The sequence below is a fragment of the Pan troglodytes genome, chromosome 2 (genome assembly GCF_028858775.2).
Source record: "Pan troglodytes isolate AG18354 chromosome 2, NHGRI_mPanTro3-v2.0_pri, whole genome shotgun sequence".
Classification (NCBI taxonomy): Eukaryota; Metazoa; Chordata; class Mammalia; order Primates; family Hominidae; genus Pan; species Pan troglodytes.
In genome coordinates this window covers 145733000-145755206 of record NC_086015.1, presented here as the reverse complement: position 1 = coordinate 145755206, position 22207 = coordinate 145733000, and the positions used below count along the sequence as shown (strand labels likewise).

General features: G+C 35.1%; 1 protein-coding gene across 6 annotated transcripts in view; it reads left to right on the top strand.

The window, feature by feature from the left end:
• The window catches only part of ATR (ATR serine/threonine kinase), a 129802-nt gene that overhangs the window by 34724 nt on the left and 72871 nt on the right, over nt 1-22207 (top strand). For all 6 annotated transcript variants that reach the window (XR_008547125.2, XR_010155346.1, XM_054681114.2 and 3 more), the window contains 7 exons: nt 1488-1580; nt 3223-3353; nt 5638-5781; nt 8061-8154; nt 9053-9178; nt 20050-20256; nt 21412-21525. Coding sequence is in view for 4 of the 6 variants with exons in the window: in XM_054681114.2 (XP_054537089.1) it covers nt 1488-1580; nt 3223-3353; nt 5638-5781; nt 8061-8154; nt 9053-9178; nt 20050-20256; nt 21412-21525 (909 nt within the window). In the remaining 2 variants the exon portion in view is untranslated. The remainder of the gene's footprint in view (nt 1-1487; nt 1581-3222; nt 3354-5637; nt 5782-8060; nt 8155-9052; nt 9179-20049; nt 20257-21411; nt 21526-22207) is intronic.

Genomic DNA, 22207 nt, shown 5'->3' with positions numbered 1-22207 from the left:
CAGCCTCCCAAATTGCTGGGATTATAGGCGTGAGCCACCACACCTGGCCAATAAATGGTATCTTATTTAGCCTTTACAACAACTCTATGCAGTAGGTGGTTTTATTATTCACATTTTACAGACTTGGAAGAATTAAGTAACTTATAGAAGATCACACATTAGGAAGTGTCAAAATTAAGATTCAAACCTAGATTTGGCTGACTTAAAGCCCATGCCCTCTCCTCCAGGACCTTCTCTTAAGAAAGTATTAACTTGGCCGAGCACAGTGGCTTACACCTGAAATCCCAGCACTCTGAGAGGCCAAAGCAGGAGGATTGCTTGAGCCCAGGAGTTTGAGACCAGCCTGGGCAACATGGCGAAACTCCATCTCTACAAAAAATACAAAAAATTAGCTGGGCGAGGTGGTGCGTGCCTGTAGTCACAGGTACTCAGGAGGCTGAGCTGGGAGGATTGCTTGAGTCTAGGAGGTTGAGGCTGCAGTGAGTCGTGATTGTGCCACTACACTTCAGCCTAGGTGACAGAGAACCTGTCGAAAGAGAGGAAGAAAAGAAGAGGAGAGAAAAGAAAAAAGAGAGAGAAAGGAGGAAAGAAAGAAATAGGAAGGAAGGAACTCTAAGAAAAAAGAGAAAGGAGGAAAGAAAGAAAAAGAAAGAGGGAGGGAGGGAGGAAGGAAGGAAGGAACCCTGTTTAAGTAAAAGAGGAAGAAAGAAAGAGAAAGAGGGAGGAAGGAAGCAAAGGAGGGAGGAATGGAAGGGAAGGAGGAAAGGAGGGAGGAAGAAAGGACGGACAGAGGGAGGGAGGAAAAGGGACGGAGGGAGGGAGGGAGGAAAGGAGGGAGGAAGAAGGGACGGACGGAGGGAGGGAGGAAAAGAGGGACGGAGGGAGGAAGGAAGGAAGGAAGGAACTAAGGAAGGAACTCTGTTTACTTCAGGAAACCTAAAGTGTCATGGATGATGATATCTAGTCTGCAACTTTTGATGCCCATGGTCTTGTGCCTCTTTTCCCCTGTTACTTCCAGGGATATTATCCCCTATGTCAGATCATTATTCTGGTAGAATACCTTTTCCTTAATCGTACTTTTCTACCATAGCTCTAAATGTCATAGAATAAGGGCAGTCCCTTGTCTTTCTCTATTCTTTTCTTTCTTCTTTTCCTCTCCACCCCACATCCCGACTTGAATTAGATCCTGAGGATCCCACCCCAGTTCACTCCATGATTAAAAAACTCATCATTTTCTCATTGTACTGTACTGTTTAATCATATTTTTTCGTGGTGACTATAAATCATTCCTTTAAATACTACATGTTTCTTTAAATACTACATGTGAAGATATATGCTTTTGGAGAAACTTAATTAACCAAGTGTTTATTTCTAATATGCTAATCTAGTTAGGTAAAATATAAATGACATTAATTAAATAATTAAAATGTCAACTTAAGAAATTCATTCTGTATAAAGCTTACATATTATCTGTTTTTATTTCTTAGGCTGATTATTTACAACCCAAATTGTTGGGCATTTTGGCTTTTTTTAACATGCAGTTACTGAGCTCTAGTGTTGGCATTGAAGATAAGAAAATGGTAAGTGGTGATAGTTCCAGAGTGCTAAGATAGAATTCATACAGAATATAGATAAATTCTGCATCTAGCTACAAACATTCAAAGATGAGAAATAACCAAATATGACATTCTCTATTGCTGAAGAACTCATATACGTTTTTTGGGAGTCTAAAAATTGGAATTGTATTCGTTTCATTTCTTTAGTTTAGGAGGGATAGAACACCCAACCCAAAGTGACTAAAAGGAACTTGTGGCTGTGTTACTAAAAGTGTAAGGATAATGTAGCTTTAGGCATAACTTGATTTTGGACTCAAAAAAGTTCTCAGAGTCAGTCTTTTGGCTCAGATTCATCTGGGTTGGCTCTGTACTTAAGAGCCAGTTAATGACCTCAATGGCTTCAAGCTCACGTCATCACAACATCTAGTCCAGCATTTGAAGAGAGAGACTAGCAATCACTGAAAGCTCAAACAAAAGTTGCATCATTGAGTCTCCTTGGTTTAGATTGGTCTGGTGTGGGTCATGGCCCATGGTGTTTTTGAACACCAGAAATCTTAGGTTATTATAATGTAAAGCAACTTTATGTTTAAATGCTTGTGCCACAGTGAAGTTTCATTATGACTGCTGCAACAGTTGGCCACCGTTGGAAATTTTTGTCCTATAAATTGGAGTAAAATTTTAGATATTGATAAAATTTCTCTTTCTGTTGCTTTCCACCTCTGCAGTCAGTAAGATTACAATAAAAACAAACAAACAAAAAACACCTATGAATGGAAGCTTTTATTTCAGTGTATACTCTCCCCTCCTTTTTTTTTTATTATTATCTTAAGGATCCAAGAAAGACATATGTTACCATATTAAATTTTGCAAATTTCAGCAACCAATGCCTGTTCTTTTGGTGTCAACTAGTAAATTCAATCCCCCAACCAACTACTATTCCATCTACATGGCTTCTTTCCTATTGTTTCCCCAATTGCTATCCTAAGGGAGAGAATCACCTTGAATCTAAGAAAACTACAGTTTGTCTTGTAAACCATAAAGAGCTAACATGTTTTGGCATATAAAGTCAACCAGAGTTTCTTTACCCCTTCATTATAAACTGGAGCTGCTGATAACAGGTCTGGTTCTGTGTTTTTCATGTGTTTCATTTTCTGAGTATATCATTAATTATTTGTTTTACTAAATTCAGGACATCTTGAATTTAATATCATTAGGACAAAAATTTCCTTAACTACTGATTACTAGGAAGTATTCCATTTACTACAAAAATTGTTATATGGTCTCAAATTTAAATGATTTTAATTCAGTTTGTTTTATATATGTGTATGGCAGTTTGGGATAGATATGAAAGAAATTAAACAATATGCATTATACCTTTAATAAATTAGAAATTGTACTGTTCTAGATGAATAGTGGGCTAAAATAACAAATCACCTTCAAGGGAAAAAACAAAAAAGAACTCAACTTGTATTTTTCAAATTTATAATTACCACATAAGACATAAGCAATTGGACAAAACAAACTGGCCAACATTTATTCAATCTTTTGTATTATCTGAGAATAGATGACACCCTGATATTGGGTGGGAAGCACTTGTCCTTAGGGCTCATCTGCTTCTGGCAGCATGTTTATAAGCTTTACTCTGAAGCACTACTTAACTCTATAGGCCTTGAACAGTTTGATGTCTTTGATGAAGTTAATGGGACCCAAACATGTCAGTTCTGTGAGGGTGAAGATGATGACCACACTGAGAACTGGCCTTCGATTCAAGGATGATTTTCCTGAATTGTGTTGCAGGTAAATGACTGCCTGAGTTTATTAATTTTTTTTTTTTTTTTTTTGCATTTTCCAATAGCACTAACTTGAATTCTTATCTCTTTGAGGGAAATTGGGTTCAAATAATAAATAAGGTAGAAAGACTATTTATTTGTATTTAAAATAGAACATATTTACTTCTTTTAAAACATTTTACTATGGAAGTCTTTTAACATACTGGGAAATAGAAGAGTTATCAATGAACCTACATACCTATTTCCCAACTTTAGCAGTTATCAACATTGCTAGTTTTTTTTAATCCACTTCTACCTTTTTGATTGTTGGTTGGGGTATTTTAGAGAAGATCCCAGAATCTTATCATTGTGCTTGTAAATACTTTAGATGTATCTAACGGATGAGGACATTAAAAAAATAACCTTCATGAATTATTATACTTAGCAGGATTAATAGAAATATCTAATCTAAAACTCAGTCCTTAGTCACATTTCCTCCAGTTGTCTCAAAGGTATTTTTCCCAAAGACATTGTATATATTATGTTGTATATGTCCAGAGATATTTGTATGTATCAGAGATGTTTTTCCAGAGATGTTTGTATGTATCATAGTTTCTTGAATTAGACTATAAATGAAGTTTACATATGTGTATTTGGTTGCCTGGCTCCTTAAGTGTCTCTTGTAAACAGCCTCATCCCTTAAATTCTCTACTCACACATTTTACTTATTTTAGGCTGTTAAGATTTTAGGATGTTGGATTTGGTGAATAGCTAATTTAACTTTTCCCTCTATTTTTTCTTTCCTCCCTGTCTTTTCTATAAATGGGTACTTAGATATAGATGCTTGATTAGATTTAGGTTCAATTTATTATGATAACATACCTCATAGGTGAGGCTTTGTGCTTCTCTTGTGGCACAGTATGAGCCACATAATAATATCTGGTTGTCCACTTTTAGTAATGGTAAGATTAGACAGTAGGTTTTATCAACCTGAATCCCTTTATTATAAAATTCCCCACTAATCTTTCACCTGATGATTTTAGCATTAATTAATGATCATTGCCTAAGTCCATTATTTCATTGCAGTTGATGAAATAATGATTTTCTAATTTTATTATTCCTTCTGTATTTACTAGGTGAGATTCTTCTTAAAACAAAATTCCTCATAAAATTTGGCTAGCCGGGCATGATTGTGCATATCTGTAGTCCCAGCTGCTTAGGAAGCTGAGGTGGAAGGATCATTTGAGGCCAGGAGTTTGAGTCTAGCCTGGGCAACATAGCAGGACCTTGTCTTTAAAAGCAAAACAACCATAGTTCATATAAAGCAGTTCATAAATACTTGAATATTTCCCTTTAGTTAATCAATTTAGGAATATAGGTTTGTGCTGTAGCAACCTCCAGTGAAGTTTTTTTAAATATCATTTTGATAACATAGATTTTTATAAGTTTGATTAATTTTTATCCATTAAAATCACTATCCTTTTTTATTGCTGAAATTGTCCCATCTTAAGCAAGTAGAAATCCCTTCAAATTGGCATCTATGAGTTTTGATATGACCTCTATTAATCTCTTATAGATTCTCTGCTTTCTGGCATGACAAGATGACCTGGACTTATCTTGAACATTTCCTGCCTCTGACTCAAAATTAGCGATTTCTTCAAGGAAACCTGGCTCTGGTTCCTTTGAGCCCAGATTAATTCCAAGCATAGGCACTCTTTGGGCCTACTGTCATTGCTTCTAAGTCTTAAGTGAATGTAGCTACTAGAAAATTTTTATAAAGAATAGGTTTTAGAATCACGTGAAGTACTTATTTTCTGTGTGCACGTGCTACCAATTTAACATTTAGTTAGGTTCACTTGTTTCAGTTTCTTTAAAACTTTTAAGGGTTGCTTTTTCCCTCTATTTTATTTAATTTAAAAGTTATATAAAACATTTGCATAGTCCCAAATTCAAATCTGTGTAACAAATTATAGTCAGAAATCTAGATTCCAATTTCGACCTCTACAGATATCTATTTTTATTAATTTTTGTATATCCACCCTCTGTAAAAGAATAAGTAAATGCACACACACATACTTTTTTTTTTTTATTAATTCTGCCCCAAACACTGTTTTTCACCTTGCTTTTTTGACTTCACATAATTTGGACATCACTTTATTTGAATATATAGCACTGATCTTTATTCCATGTTTAAAGCTGCCTTTTAATCTATTGTTTGTATATATCATGTGTCTTCAACTAATTACTGATTGATAGAGCTTTACAAATAATAAAAGTAATTGGACTTCATTTCTATTTGTTTTTTCACATAGAGCTTGGGACTGCTTTGTTCGCTGCCTGGATCATGGTTGTCTGGGCTCCCTTCTCAGTCATGTAATAGTAGCTTTGTTACCTCTTATACACATCCAGCCTAAAGAAACTGCAGCTATCTTTCACTACCTCATAATTGAAAACAGGTATTGTAACTGAAATTAATAGTAAAATAATAACTTTTTAAACTGTATTTTTATGTCTCAAAATTACTGATGGTAATGTGGAAACTGTCACTTTTTTGAATTTCAGGGTTTATCAATAAACAAAAGTAATTGGCATGTAATTACATATTGAAATGATGCTATTTCAGTTGTGGCATTGCTTCTATTATAATTATTTCCAAAGCTCACTAATAGGTCACCAGTTAAAAATTACTTTTCATTAATTCTGTAAATGTGTAACCTAATTTACCTTTCTTTTCACAGTCAAAAGGCAGATAGTTGAATAGCATGAGAAAGGTTAGGAGAGATACCTACTTTCTGCAGATTACCTTAGTTGAAACCCTTATTACCTCATTGCGTTAAGCTTTGAACCAGCCTCTCTTCCTTTAAGCTTTCATCACTTTTCTTGATATTGTTACTAGAACTGTGTTTTAAAAATATCTCTTTATTGGTGTCATTCCAGCATACAAAGGCATTCTGAGATTCTCCATTTCCTAATTGATAAATTCCAAATTGCTTAGCTTGATATTGAAGGCTTTCTAAAAATGTGGCCACAGACTATTTCTTACTATCTTCCCCCACAATTTTTCAAAACAGGCATTAGGCTATAGCCAGTGTGGATTACTATTGACAGAACATGCATTATTCTTTCCCATTTGTATTTTTGATTCAGGCTGCTTTTTAGACTGGGATGTCTTTTTATATATTTAAATTTTTTTCTGTGATTTTACTTAATGTTGTATATAATCATTCCTTTGCTTGTGAAAAGTTGGGATTGAAGTACTACTTATTTACCTACTCACCCATATGCTATTGCTGGTCCCTTTAGTCAGTTGCAGTAACTGTCTAATGAGGGAGAAATCATAGAAGAAGGAAAAGTTAATGTGTTTTTATTTAGTTAAAATACTTTTATTTTTGATATTTTTATATTTTGTGCATGATAAAACAACAAAATCACTAATTTAGATTTTGGGACTACTTTTCAAGTACCTTATAAATTTTTTTGTACATAGTCATGTCTTTGCTGTTTATTGCAGAAGTGTCATTTCTCTACCTTTCTCATAATCATAAGAAAAATCCTGACCAGGCATGGTGGCTCATGCCAACAATACCAATACTTTGGGAGGACAAGGCTGGAGGATTGCTTGAGGCCAGGAGCCTGGGCAACATAGTGAGAACCCCATCTCTACAAAAAATACAGAAACATTTTTTTAAAAAAAGCAAAAAGAGCCTGTAATCCTAGCTACTGCAGGCTGAGGCAGGAAGATTGTTTGAACCCAGGAGTTTGAGGCTGCAGTGAGTTATGATCATGCTGCAAGATAGAAGACCTTAAGCTTGCTGAATGAAGGCACTACTTTGGCTTTGTTTATTGTTCCATCCCCACTGACTAGCAGAGTGCTTAGCATGTAGTAGCACATAGTAGTTATTTAATATATATTTATTGCATGAGTTAATGAAGACTAGGATTTAGAAATGCTTATATTTGGACCCAGAAAGATTAGAGCATTTATTATATTAGAAGGAAATTAAAAATTATAGCCCTGACAAGGATTATTTATATATTTTTTCTATAATTCTTCATGATAATTTGTATATTGAGGTAGTCTTTGGCTGTCTATTGCTACATTCCAAATCACTCCAAAACCTAGTATCTTAAAACAATGAGCATTTTTATTTGCTCATAATTTTGCAATCTGGACTGTGCTCAACTGGTCAGTTCTACTGGTCTTACAAGTGGTCACTGATGTGGCCACATTCAGGGGGCAGGTAGACTGGGCTGGGCCTCTCTCTCATTCCGTGTAGTCTCACAGTCTGTCTCTCTGTACCACGGTCTGTCCATGTTGGTGGCCACACTTCTTACGTAGTGACTCAGGGCTCTCCAGAACACACAAATGGAAACTTGCAGGCATTTTTAACAGGCCCCAAATTGGCACAGCATATCTTCTGCCACAGTCTATTTGCTAAAGCAAGTCACACACTCAGCCCAGCTTGAAGAGGAAGGGACTGTATATATGGGTTTGTATGCTGAGAAGCATGGTTTATTGTAGCACTATTATAGAGTGATTTTCATAGCTTTGGTCATTTTCCACTAATAATTTAGCTGAGCATCGTAGACATAGTTAGAAAATACTTTGCAGCTCAGTAATCAACTAGCACTTTTAATTATGAATTAAATTGGCCTTAGTTTCAACTTTTACTTCACATTTTTTTAGTATTCATATTCTTGGCAAATAATTCTTTTTATTCCAACTAACTATTAGGGATGCTGTGCAAGATTTTCTTCATGAAATATATTTTTTACCTGATCATCCAGAATTAAAAAAGATAAAAGCCGTTCTCCAGGAATACAGAAAGGTATTTAATTTTTAATTTGTGGTTTAGGAGATCATTAATACAGAATTGTTCCCAAGTTCCAATACATGAAATAAAGATCCTTTAGGATCATATCTAGGGATAATGTAGTCCTATTCTGATAGCTAATTCCTGGTGAGTAGATAATGCTACCATGAATCCATGACTTTTGGAGGGAAGTTTTAGCATTTAGATTAAATATGTAACAGCATTAGATAGAACAGAGAGCAAAAAATACAATTCTTATGCCTTTACTACCCAGACCAAAGTGTCCTTACTTATTGTCCCAAAAAGAAGCACTACCACAGCGGCACACCCTAAGAGAAGAAAGGAAAGCTGTGGGATGATTCTAGTTGTGTTGTGCTACAAACCATGATATAGAAATGTCAGATGTGAATGATTCCTGAGATTTAGAAGGGGAATAATTTATAATTCCAGCATCTTAAATCTTAGTGAGCTCTCTAAAATTATGAAGATGTTAGTGGTGATTTCATAGAACTTCTGGGTAGAAAGTGGGATACCTGACCTTAAGTGTCACCTTGGGTAGTGAAAGGAATTGAATTACCTATATAATCCATAGACCTGGTTCAAAGCTATTATGTAGCCCTTTGTAAATTAAGGGAAACTTGTACTTCCTGTCAAGAAGTACTTATTTTAGAGAAGTAAATTCTTAGTTGGGATAAAATTTTTCTCCAGGTCTAACAGTTTTATAATGAAATCCCTTTCCCTCAGAATTACTAAAAATGATTTGTGCTGTACAAAGGAAGGAATGGAAATTTCATTACTTTAAAAAATTGGTTTGGTATAGTTTAATGGTAACTATATAGAGAATTCAGGCCTTTGGAAATGGTTGTTAAAATAGTTGATTAATAAGGGCTGTCTCTCTGTGCTTTGTATATAGGAGACCTCTGAGAGCACTGATCTTCAGACAACTCTTCAGCTCTCTATGAAGGCCATTCAACATGAAAATGTCGATGTTCGTATTCATGCTCTTACAAGCTTGAAGGAAACCTTGTATAAAAATCAGGTATGCTAATATGATATAATTAAAAATGTATAACAAAGAAAGATTGGAGGCTTAAAGAAAAGATGACAAAATGACATTTTTGTTTGAGATTTAGTGAAAGAAGAAATTTTTATTTTACCTGAATTATCAGATCTGACTGAGAATTAGGAATCCATGAGATGCCCTTTGAGCTTGAATCTTAGGGATTTGCAGTTTTTATTGTTTTTGAAGGATCATGATTTGATGGTTATATTTTAGGTTACTGCATCTTCGTAAGTAAACATGTATATAATTGTATAATACAGCAGCAGTTTATGTAAGTCTTCTCACATATTTCCTATGGATATATGTCATATGAAATGTCAGCAATTTTACTATTGTACATTTTGACTGAATTAACGTTAGTTTTAATGAAGCTAAATCTTTAAGTTTACTTTTTCAAGGGGTGAGTGAACTTTATTCTTTTCCTTGGCAACATAATGTAGATTATCCCTAAACTTGATGATAATGAGAACTGGTATTTAAAATACCAGATCACTGTATATGAATAAATTGGAAAAAATTTAACAGAATTACTCATTTTTGCATATCTAGAACCCATATGGTAAGATATGAGAGCCTAAGACCCTCATGAATTTTGGGATTACCATTCTATAATGGAAGGGTTATATTTCCTTCCATTAATAGAAGCAAGCACTTACTTAGGACAAAAGATATATGTGATGGTAATGAGCACATTTTTCTGGGGCAGTGAGTTTGTATAACCAATGTGGGTAGCAGCCAGTGTGGAGATGATCCCAACAGAGGGGAGGAGCCTTGAATCTCCTCTAGGTTAAGTGTTGTGCCTTCCTGACTATAGATGTGCATTATCAACGTTACAGCCTCTATTCCTGCTCTAAACTACAATGAAACTACCCTGTGCTTGCCCCTAGCCCCATACCTTTACCTGGTTTTCAGGTAACTCAAAGGACTTTTAGCCTTTTAATTTAATACAGAGATTTATGAATCACAAAGGTTTTCTCCTCTTTGCATAGAGGTTTTCTAGTTTAGGTTATTTCCAAGCAGATGGCACAGTCATTGTCTAACATAAGGAAACTTCACCTCAATCATCACTTCCTAGATATAAATAACTAAATCTGAGAATTCAAGAAGATTTCTTACAGTCTTAAGGAAAGCCGCAGCTGCCCCACTTTGCCTCCTGGATCACAGAAGATAAATCATATGTGGCAACTTCCTTACAGGATTCCTTCAATGTAAAGCCCCGATGCTAATAGATTACCTAGACAGAATAAGAAGGGAAGTGTACTTGTAGGAGTCTTGAGTACTCTGATTAAGATATAATAGCCGTATATTATTATGGGATTTTTTAAAAGTAAGTATTTAATGTAGTTTAGCATCTATAACTGGATAAATTTATGGCAGGCTGGTAAGAAAAACTAAAGGCAAGGAAGATTGGAAGATCCATGAGGAGGTAAGAAAAGAATAAAGATCCAGAAACACATGTCTTCCTAACCATACTCCAGCAGGCACTGGCCCAAAACACCTAGGAATAAAGAGAGAAGGAAATGGGTTTTTTCCCAACTGTGGCAAGAAGATAGCATTAAAGTTGAATACAATTGAATTAAGACTTCCAATAGTACTGTCCAAAGGACCTTTCTGTGAGGATGAAAATATTCTATATCTATACTCTTCAGCAGTAGCCACTAGCCACATGTGGCTCTCTTGAGCACTTGAAATATATGCTCAAACATTATGTTCTGAGGAACAGAATTTTTAATTCTATTTAATTTTGCTAATTTAAATTTATTTACTTATTTACTTTTAGAGGCAGGGTCTCTCCAGTACAGGGGTGTGATGATAGCTCCCTGCAGCCTGAAACTCCTGGGCTCAAGCAATTCTCCCACTTCAGCCTCCTGAGTAGCTAAGATTACAGGTGTGTGCCACCATGCTCACCTAATTTTTTTTTTTAAGAGATGGGGTCTTGCTATGTTGCCCAGGCTGGTCTTGAACTCCTGGCCTCACACAGTCCCCTTGCCTGGGCCTCCGGGAGTACTGGTATTACAGGTGTGAGCCACTCTACCTGGCCTAATTTAAATTTAAATAGCCACATGTGGATAGTAGCTATTGTATTGGACAGTGCAGCTCTACAAGTTGGTTGAACCTACAGGAATACCACCAGAGCATGAAACTGGCATAAGATAAGAGGATGAGAGGCCAGAGTCTTTGTAGTCAGTACTCTTAAGAGTCCATGAGACAACAGATGCAAAAGATTCTGTTTTAGAATTTAAAATTTAGCCACAGGGAGAGGAAAAGATACTTTAAGAGTGGATTGAAAGGAGGTTTTTATTTAAAAATATACCTAAAGTTGTGGTAGGAGTGGCTAAACAAATGATTGGGTGTAATGTAGCAACAAAGCAAATTCCAAGAGGTGGTGATAAGAAAGTTAATAAGATGATGGCTGGTATAGCATTAGATACTTAACTATTTTTATGGAATGACCCTGCAAAAGCCCTGTACTGATGGGTAGTCCCAGACAGTCATTGACATTGAAGAGATGACACCTTCTACTTATTTTTAAGGAGGAATATATATTTTTGAAGGAATAGAAGACTTCTAAGCTCAGTGGATGGCAGAAAATGATTTCTATGTAGAAAAGTCAGACTAGAGATCAAACTAAGAAACCATATAATTGGTTTCTGAAGATTGATACTAGTCAGGAATCCATTTGATAAAATCCCAAAAAGATAACTTTGTAAGAAGCCAAAATAAACTTTTATGGCAATGCAGAATTCTAATAAAATGACATTTACTAACGTTTACACATAAGAGAAGAGGCTATTGAAAATAAAACTGGGAGGTGGAGCCAAGATGGCCAAATAGGAACAGCTCCAGTCTACAGCTCCCAGCATGAGTGACGCAGAAGATGGGTGATTTCTGCATTTCCAACTGAGGTACCGGGTTCATCTCACTGGGGAGTGTCAGACAGTGGGTGCAGGACAGTGGGTGCAGCCCACCGAGCGTGAGCCGAAGCAGGGCACTTCTCAAAAGAAGACATTTATGCAGCCAAAAAACACATGAAAAAATGCTCATCCTCACTGGCCATCAGAGAAATGCAAATCAAAACCACAATGAGATACCATCTCACACCAGTTAGAATGGTGATCATTAAAAAGTCAGGAAACAACAGGTGCTGGAGAGGATGTGGAGAAATAGGAACACTTTTACACTGTTGGTGGGACTGTAAACTAGTTCAACCATTGTGGAAGTCAGTGTGGCGATTCCTCAGGGATCTAGAACTAGAAATACCATTTGACCCAGCCATCCCATTACTGGGTATATACCCAAAGGATTATAAAACATGCTGCTATAAAGACACATGCACACATATGTTTATTGTGGCACTATTCACAATAGCAAAGACTTGGAACCAACCCACATGTCCAACAATGATAGACTGAATTAGGAAAATGTGGCACATATACCCCATGGAATACTATGCAGCCATAAAAAAGGATGAGTTCATGTCCTTTGTAGGGACATGGATGAAGCTGGAAACCATCATTCTCAGCAAACTATTTCAAGGACAAAAAACCAAACACCACATGTTCTCACTCATAGGTGGGAATTGAACAATGAGAACACTTGGACACAGGAAGGGGAACATCACACACTGGGGCCTGTTGTGGGGTGAGGGGCTGGGGGAGGGATAGCATTAGGAGATATACCTAATGTTAAATGACGAGTTAATGGGTGCAGCACACCAACATGGCACATGTATACATATGTAACAAACCTGCACGTTGTGCACAAGTACCCTGAAACTTAAAGTATAATAATAAAAATAAAATAAAATAAAACTGCTAGAGACTTTCAGGTTGTCTTAGGATAATGGTGGATGCCTACATCTGAATTTCTGTGTAGCCCCTGAAATATCATAAAGAGTGTCAAGCAGAGCAATTGAAACCACACATAATTTACACCTTCAAGAGAACTTTGAGACAGAATTATGAACTTCAAATTACTTGTAACTAACAGAGATATCTGTGGAGCTCATATCTTAACCTTGTATGGTGTTGAGAGCGGGTACGTTCTGATGAGACTGTATAAAAAAAGAAGAAAATGAAGAATAGGAACTAAGAATTGATGGAGCAAAGAGAAAATCACCAACAGAAAGAGAGTCATACTCTTAAGTGCAACATTACTGAAAATAAGTCCAGGATGTGGTATGTCAGACTACTGGCTACAGGGAAGGTACTTGAAAGTATGCCCAACGTTTGTAGTCTCTGAAAATCAGTTTCTTGGGAGTAGTAAAAGAAGAGGAGAGGAGAGGCACTCTTCAGAGACTATGGCATAAACAGAAAGAAGAAAGTAAGAGGGAGAATTTTAAGGGTCCTGCAGAAGTAAAAGAAATGTACAAAATCAGAGATGAACCAAATCCTCCCCCTGCTACCAGAAAAAGAAAAAAAAGCTATTCATGAAGAAAACTGCACTTCACTATGCTGACGTGGATACTCATGAAAGAGAAATCCTGAAGCCACTACAGAATGCTTACTGCAGATAGCTGTTATGGAGGGTTTTCTAGTTTAGAAATTTCACAATATGTGTAGAAAAAATATATGTATGCAAGGTTCCTGTAAGACAAAAATAGAAAATGAAAATAAAGTCTGTGAATTGATGACAGTTCCTCCTCAAAACCAACCATAACATGGAAGAAGATTGAACTTAGCAGTATAACTTTAATTGAATATTTTAAACAATCATTTTCAGATATAAAAAAAGTTGCATGAAAAATTTAAAAAACAAGAGAAATAAAAACCAAGATGAAACGAGGGTGATTGAACTTAGGAAAGAAATTGAAATGAAGATTAAATTACAAGAACTACAGGGGAGAATATATTTGACTAAACATTTAGCAAGGGGCATTGAATAAAGGTATAAAAAACAGAAGAAAAATGAGATAAAGGAGTAAAATAGATAAAGGAGTAAAAAGGAGTAAAAAGAAAAAGTAGTTGAAATGGAAGATTGGCAAAGATTTCACCTGCAAATAATTGATGTCTCTGAAGAATAAAACCAAAACAAGAGAACAGAATTAATATTTAAAATTATAATCCAAGAAAGCTTTCTGGAAATAAAAGACCTAATCTACGTATTGAAAAGACTTGTATCCTGGAGAAAATTGACCCAGGATAATTAACTCTGAGACATATCCTAGACTTTAATAATAAAAAGTCTTCAAACTTCCTGGCCAAAAAATTTTTTTTCAAAAAATTACTTGCAAGGAGAAAAAAAAGTAGATTGGTATCAGAATTCTCAGTAGAAATGTACAGAGTGGGCCTAGAAAATAGCAGCATTTTTTTTAAATGTCAAAAAATGTCATAAAGTATGAGTCAAGAAAGAGTCAAGCTGTCCTTAGAGTATCATGTATGAGAACATGGTTTTAAACCTACAAGAATTGAAGTAATATGGTTTTCATAAGTGATCCCTTCGTAAGAGATGTATTAGAGGATGAGCTTCATTAAGTCAAGAGATGACTGGGCAGACTTTGGCAAAAGGTCTGATGGTTACTGTTTATGTATTTAACGAAATATATAAGACTAAAACAATAATGGGGCAAGGGTGGGATAATTATATGTAAATGTTATATTCTAACAAACTAGAAATAATGCAATTTTTTTAAATGAGAGAAGGGGGAGAGTAAGGAGTAAGTAAGATAAGCTCAGTAATTGTTGCATAGGCAATAACTGGGAGTCAAAATATACCATTTTACACTGGCAAACTAGTTATAGAAAGTCAAATAAGGAAAAGAGGGAGTGTAGGTATTTCAAAAAATTACCTTAATTTTTATTTTACCTTTAAGGTAAATAATATTTCACCTTTAATTAATATTAAAGGTATTAATATATTGGATAGGCTGGGCGCGGTAGCTCATGCCTGTAATCCCAGCACTTTGGGAGGCCAAGGCAGGCAGATCACGAGGTCAGGAGTTCAAGACCAGCCTGACCAACATGGTGAAACGCTGTCTCTACTAAAAATACAAAAATTAACCAGGCATGATGGCGCACCTGTAATCCCAGCTGCTCAGGAGGCTGAAGCAGGAGAATCGCTTGAACCCGGGAGGCAGAGGTTGCAGTGAGCCGAGATTGCGCCACTGCACTCCAGCCTGGGTGACACAGCGAGACTCCGCCTCAAAAAAAAAAAAATATATATATATATATATATGATAATTCCAGAACAAAAGTATAAACTTTCATCCTTACCCAAATAAATGATTTTTTAAACACAAAACAGGGTAGAGGGAAGAAAGCACTAATTATAGTATACTGTATTATAACTATAATCCATTGTATTATAATAAAAAATCTGACAGAATTGTAGCCAAGCATCTGAGTCACATTAATAAGTGTGAACAACCTTAAAATTAAAAAATTTACAAATTGGCTTACAAAGTAAGAAACAACTCTCTACCACATGCAAGATACGTACCTAAAGTGATTCAGAAAGGCCAAAAATAAAGGGATAAGCAAAAATTATCCAGATAAGTGGAAAGTATAAGAAAGCAGGAATTCTCATTCTGCCACCAAACAAAATAGAACTGAAGCTGAAAAGCATTAAATATGACCAAAATGGATACTTTTTAATGCTTAATGCCATAATTCATAAGGAAGATTTAATAGTTATGAATATGCTCCAAATAACACACCAGCCACCTTGATAAAGCCAAAATAAGAAGCTTAAGAAGATATATATAGAAACTCAATCAGAGGAGACTACCATGTTATTCTCAGTATAAAATAAGTTAGTAGATAAATACGTAGAAGATCTAAATAACATAATAAAGTAGCTATTGTGAATATATGTCAGACATTACACGTTGATAATAGAAGCATACTTTACTCTAAAGAGCAGATAGAACATTCATAAAAATTGATTATTGTATTAGTTGGATCTTTGTGTTAGTTTGCTAGGGCTGCTATAACAAAGTACTACAAACTGAATGACTTTAAACAACAGAAACAGAAATTTATTGTCTCACAGTTCCCATGGGCTAGAAGTTTGAGATCAAGGTGGTGGCAGGGTTGGTTCCTTTTGAGAGCTTCTGGTGGTTTGCTGGCAACCTTTGGTATTTTTGAATAAACAGATCCATAGAGATAGAAAGTAGATTAATGATTGCCTAGGGTTAGGAGGTTTGGGGGAAATGGGGAGTGATTGCTGATGGGTACAGATTCCTTTTGAGATGGTAAAAATGTTCTGAAATTAAATAGAAGTGATGGTTGCACTTGTGATATACTTCGTTATACTAAAACTTGTGAATATACTAAAGACCATTCATTTGTACACCCTAGAAGAGTTAATTTTATAGTATGTGAAACAAATATTTTATTACAACTATTTAAGAAAAGATAGTACAGGAAGAAAATAATAAAAATAAAAGCAGAAATATAGAGAACAGAAAGCAGTAAAATTAATTAATGAGTAAAAATGCTAGCAAAAAACTAGCGAAACTGGTAAATGTCAAATATGTAAATAATAAACTGTTGAAACATAGAAGGTATTTGAAAATCACAAGAGACTACTTTGTACCCTTTTACACAAATAAATTTGTAAACATGTATACTTTTCCTGGAATATATAGTGTATCAAAATGAACTCTAGCTGAAATAGAAAGCTTAAAAGATTAGTTTCTGTAGGAGAAATAGAGAATATTATAAAAGAACTTCATCCATAGGAAAGCACCAGGCCCAGATAAGGGGATTTTTTAATCAAATTTTCACAAACTAAATAGTCTCAATGGTGTTTAAATTGTCCTGGAGTATAGGAAATGAAAGAAAACTTCCATTTTTAAAAAAGCGGCAATATATAACAGTGTTCAGTAGACCGAAAAAAGATAGCATGAAACAAAAAATTAAAGATTATCATTTTAATATCAGTGTAAAAAATTATAAATGAAATATTATCAAACAAATCAATTTCACATTAAGAAAACACTCCATGCTGGGTGTAGTGGCTCATGCCTGTAATCCCAACACTTTGGGAGGCCAAGGCAGATGGATTGCTTGAGCCCAAGGGTTCGAGACCAGCCTGAGCAATATAGCAAGACCCCATCTCTACAAAAAATACAAAAATTAGCCAGGCATGGTGGCACATGCCTAAAGTCCAAGCTACTTGGAGGTTGAGGTGGGAGGATCACCTTGGCCTGGGGAGTTTGAGGCTGCAGTGAGCCAAGATCATGCCACTGCATTCCAGCCAGGGCAACAGAGCGGGACCCTGTCTCAAAAAAAAAAAAAAACAAAAACAAACCCACAATACCCCATGACCAGTTGCATTTTATTCTAGTATTGCAAAGATGGTTAATACTTAGCAATCCATGAATGTAATTCACTATATTAATAGATCTAAAGAGAAAATCATGCTATTATTTCCATAGATGCCGAATAGACTTTGACACATTTCATCACCTACTTCAAATGAAAACACTCAAGAAAACAGAAATTGATGAATATTATCTTAATGTATATATGTACATATATGTATGCATGTTTATATATGTACTATGTATATATATACATAGTACATATATACACATACTTAATGGGAAACAAGAAACATTCCCAATGAAAGCAAGGTTTCCTATTATCTGCACTATTTAGCGTTCACTTGGAGGTATTGGCTAAGGAATTTAGGGAAAAAAGCAATCAGACATAAAAGTTGGAAAAGATGTAAAACTATCTTTATTTACAGATGATATGATAATCAGAGACATAAGAATTGGAAAAGATGTAAAATTATCTCCATTTCTTATGCAATATACTTCGGAAATTATAGAGAATTACTGATAAAACTAACTTGACCACAGATGAATTCAGTAAAATAGGGGATATAAAATTAACATAAAAATTAATAATTTTCATATGACAAGCGGTAACCAGGTAGAAATTTTTTTGGAATACCCCATTTACAATAGCAACAGGAAAACAATATAGTTGAGAATAAACTTAACAAGAAATGCATACACCAACAAAAGAAAAATAGTAAAATGCTTCTGAAAGACACAAAAGGGTAATAGATTTAACTAAATGGAAACCATCACTGTTTTAGTCTGTTTGCTTTGCTGTAAAGGAATTATAGTAAATTACCCTGAGGCTGGGTAATTTATTAAAAAGAAGAGGTTTATTTGGCTTATGGTTCTGCAACCTATACAAGAAGCATGGTGCCAGCATCTGCTTCTGGTGAGGGTTTCAGCAAGCCTGAGCCTTTACTCATAGCCAAAGGGGAAGGGGAGTTGGCATATCACATGGTGAGAGAGGGAGCAAGAAAGCAATGGGAGGAGTGCCACACTCTCAAATAACCAGTTCTCACTTGAACTAATGGAGTCCAGCTCACACCTGAACTAATAGAGAAAGAACTCACTTATTATCACAGGGATGACACCAAGCCATTCTTGAGGGATCCACCCATGTGACCCAAACACCTGCCACCAGATCTCACCTCCAACACTGGGGGTCACATTTCAATATGAGATTTGGAGGGGACAGATACCTAAGCTATATCAATCCCTTATTATTGGGTAGGTTGATGTTATAACGATTTCAGTTCTCCTTAGGTTAATTAATGGAATGCAATCCCAATGAAAATGTCACCAAAGTTGTTTTTTTTTTAACTGTAGGAGGTTTATAATAATGCTCATATGGAAAAATAAAACATGTAAAAAATAGCTAGTAAACTCCCCCTGTAAAAAAAAAAGGTTATGAGAATATAGTAGCCCAACCAAACATTAATATACTTTGTAGCCACTACAGTTATAACAAAGAGGTAACTAGTATATGAATAACCAGACCAGTGGGAAACAATAGGAGGTCTAGAAATAGACCCAAGTACATATGGACATTTAGTATATGATAAAAAGTGACACTTCTTATCTGAGTTTTACTTTTAACTGATTACCAGGGTGTGTATGTGTGGGGGTGGGGAGACGGTCTTTACAGCTGAATTAACCTGTAATGTTATTTAAGAAATCAGCTATTGAAGATTCTGGATAAGATTAAATATCTTTTCGTTTTTCTTTTGAAATGTATTACTGTAATTTGTATTACTCATTACAGTTCTAACATGGAGTTTGAGATGCTCCTATACACTTGACTTGTGCTAGAAAGAAAATAATATAAATGAAGTAGCTTTAAAGTGATCACACAAGTGCAAGGTCTAAATCTTCACTGGCTTGAGAATTGTTTCTTCTTACTTAACATTTTATTCATTACAGCATCCTGAAGAGATAGCTGAAAAAAAGACTATTTGAATTGACATATTTATCATTTGGCTACCTCTTTCTTCCTCCCTCTTCTTTTCCATCCTCACAGAACCCTTTTTTATATCTTTTTTCCTTCTTTACTAGTTGTTATACACTTTTCAAACTTCTTGTTTTAACCTAATAGTTGTTCCTCCTTCACTTATCTACTGAAATATCTGTCCACTGTCCTTTAAAAGTTACTCTGTGTTTTTTCTTATTCATTGCTTCTTTGCCATACAAGTATATTTGTTATTGTACATATCATATGATATTTTAGTTATTTGTCTGTTTTCCTCTTAGACTGTGAACTTGTTAAGACTTGTTTTACTGATTTTTTGTATATTGATAAAATGCACAGTAACTGCTTGTTTAATGGATTAATGATCAAAGACTTTCAGACATTTAATGATTCTAATTGTACAGGACATATTGTTGAACTATATTATGTGAACTCATCAAAAACTAGCTGAAAACATTGCAGATACAGAAATTTAATTTTGTCAATATTTATGTTAGATATTCCTTAATATTTTTAAGCTTCCTAGCTCAGGAAAACATACTAGTTTGTAGAAATTACGTATAAATTTTCTTTCTACTTTTATTTTAGGAAAAACTGATAAAGTATGCAACAGACAGTGAAACAGTAGAACCTATTATCTCACAGTTGGTGACAGTGCTTTTGAAAGGTTGCCAAGATGCAAACTCTCAAGCTCGGTTGCTCTGTGGGGAATGTTTAGGGGAATTGGGGGCGATAGATCCAGGTCGATTAGATTTCTCAACAACTGAAACTCAAGGAAAAGATTTTACATTTGTGGTAAGTAGTGGAAATTTGGAATGACAAAAGAGTTCTCTGTCCTATTGAGGTTTATATATTTCATTTACAAAGAACTATTCAGGTTATCCTTAATAAAAGCTTCACCTAGAACCAGACAATCAGTTAACTTCTGAGTTTATTTCTTTTACTATTGCAGAAACCTTTAGCCAAAAGCAATAAAGTTTGAACCCCATCTAGGGTGTTATATTCTTGTAAATAAAGCTTCCTAATATAATAATGACAATACTTAAAGCCTAATCAATTATTTAAATATTACTTTTTAAACATTATTGCTAGTGTTTCCATGGAAAACTAGTTTCCAGGATATTACAGTAGTAATGTTTTGTAGTCAAATGAGTTTGGGAACTCCATATAGAACAAAATTAAATGTGACCTTTTAAAAAAAATGTGACTTTTAATGTATCTGTGTGCATTGTGAATCTCTAAGACTATATCTCCAAGAGTTATACTATATGCGTATATTAAAATTATTCCTAAGAGGTTCTCAGATGACTCTTGGGCTCTACAGAATGCAATGTAGGAGATGCTATGTATACATTTTGTGGTTTTTTTTGGACGGAGTCTCACTCTGTCACCCAGGCTGGAGTGCAGTGGTGCGATCTTGGCTTACTGCAACCTCTGCCTCCTGGATTCAAGCGATTGTCCTGCCTCAGCCTCCCGAGTAGCTGGGATTACAGGCGTGCACCACCACGCCTGGCTAATTTTTGTATTTTTAGTAGAGATGGGCTTTCACCATATTGGCCAGTCTGGTCTTGCACTGCTGACCTCATGATCCGCTCTCCTTGGCCTCCCAGAATGCTGGAATTAGAGCCATGAGCCACCATGCCTGGCCTACATTTTGCTTTTTAAGGGTTAAAAAACAAACAATGCAAATTGTCAGAGATATGCAAAAGTTGAATAATTTTTTGTACACCTTAGAAATAGCCTAAAAAGCTTTACATTTTGGCTTTTTAGCTACAGATTATATTGTAGTCTTGATACCAAACTTAGTTTGAACCTCACTGTCTTTTCCTTTGTCTAAGTTAAATTCACTTAAGCAGTTAAGTTAAATTCACCATGGAAAAAGCAGTACACCTAAGAAAATTTATAGCAGTTATCCTGGAATTTTCTTTTTTTTTTTTTTTTCTGATTGAGACTGGAGTAGAAGATTCAAGCTTTGCCTATGGATTATTGATGGAGCTAACAAGAGCTTACCTTGCGTATGCTGATAATAGCCGAGCTCAAGATTCAGCTGCCTATGCCATTCAGGTAAGAGTGGATATAGTCATTACTGGCTTTAAATTGTTTAATTCAAATAAGAACGTTGTAAATTCTATACTTGTGAAACTCCTTTTTGTTTTAATTCTCACTTTTATCAAAGTTATACAAGTTCATGATAAACATTTTAGAGTACAGAAGCATACCTCTTAACCGATTATTATAGGTATAGTTACTTTCAAAATTTTTGTATGTATATACAAATATATACTACTGCCTCAGCTTTGTGACTTAAGTGAGTTACTTAAATCATTCTAGGCATTGAAATAAATGTCCTAAGGATGTTCACAGCTCTAAAACTATAAAATTCTGTTTATTTTTCTATGTACAAGCATAACTCAGAGATAGTAGGGGTTCAGTTCCAGACCACCACAATAAAGCAAGTATCTCTATAAAGCAAGTTACATGAATTCTTCAGTTTCCCAGTGCATATTAACGTTATGTTTACACTATACTATAGTCTGTCAGGTGTGCAATAGCATTATGTCTAAAAACCAATGTACATGCCTTTATTTAAAAAATACTTTGTTGCTAAAAAATGCTAACCATCTTCTGAGCCTTCGCAAGTCATAATGGTTTTGCTGGTGGAAGATTTCGCCTCAATGTTGATGGTGCTGATTAATTATGGTGGTGGTTGCTGAAGGTTGGAATGGCTGTGGCAATTTCTTAAAAA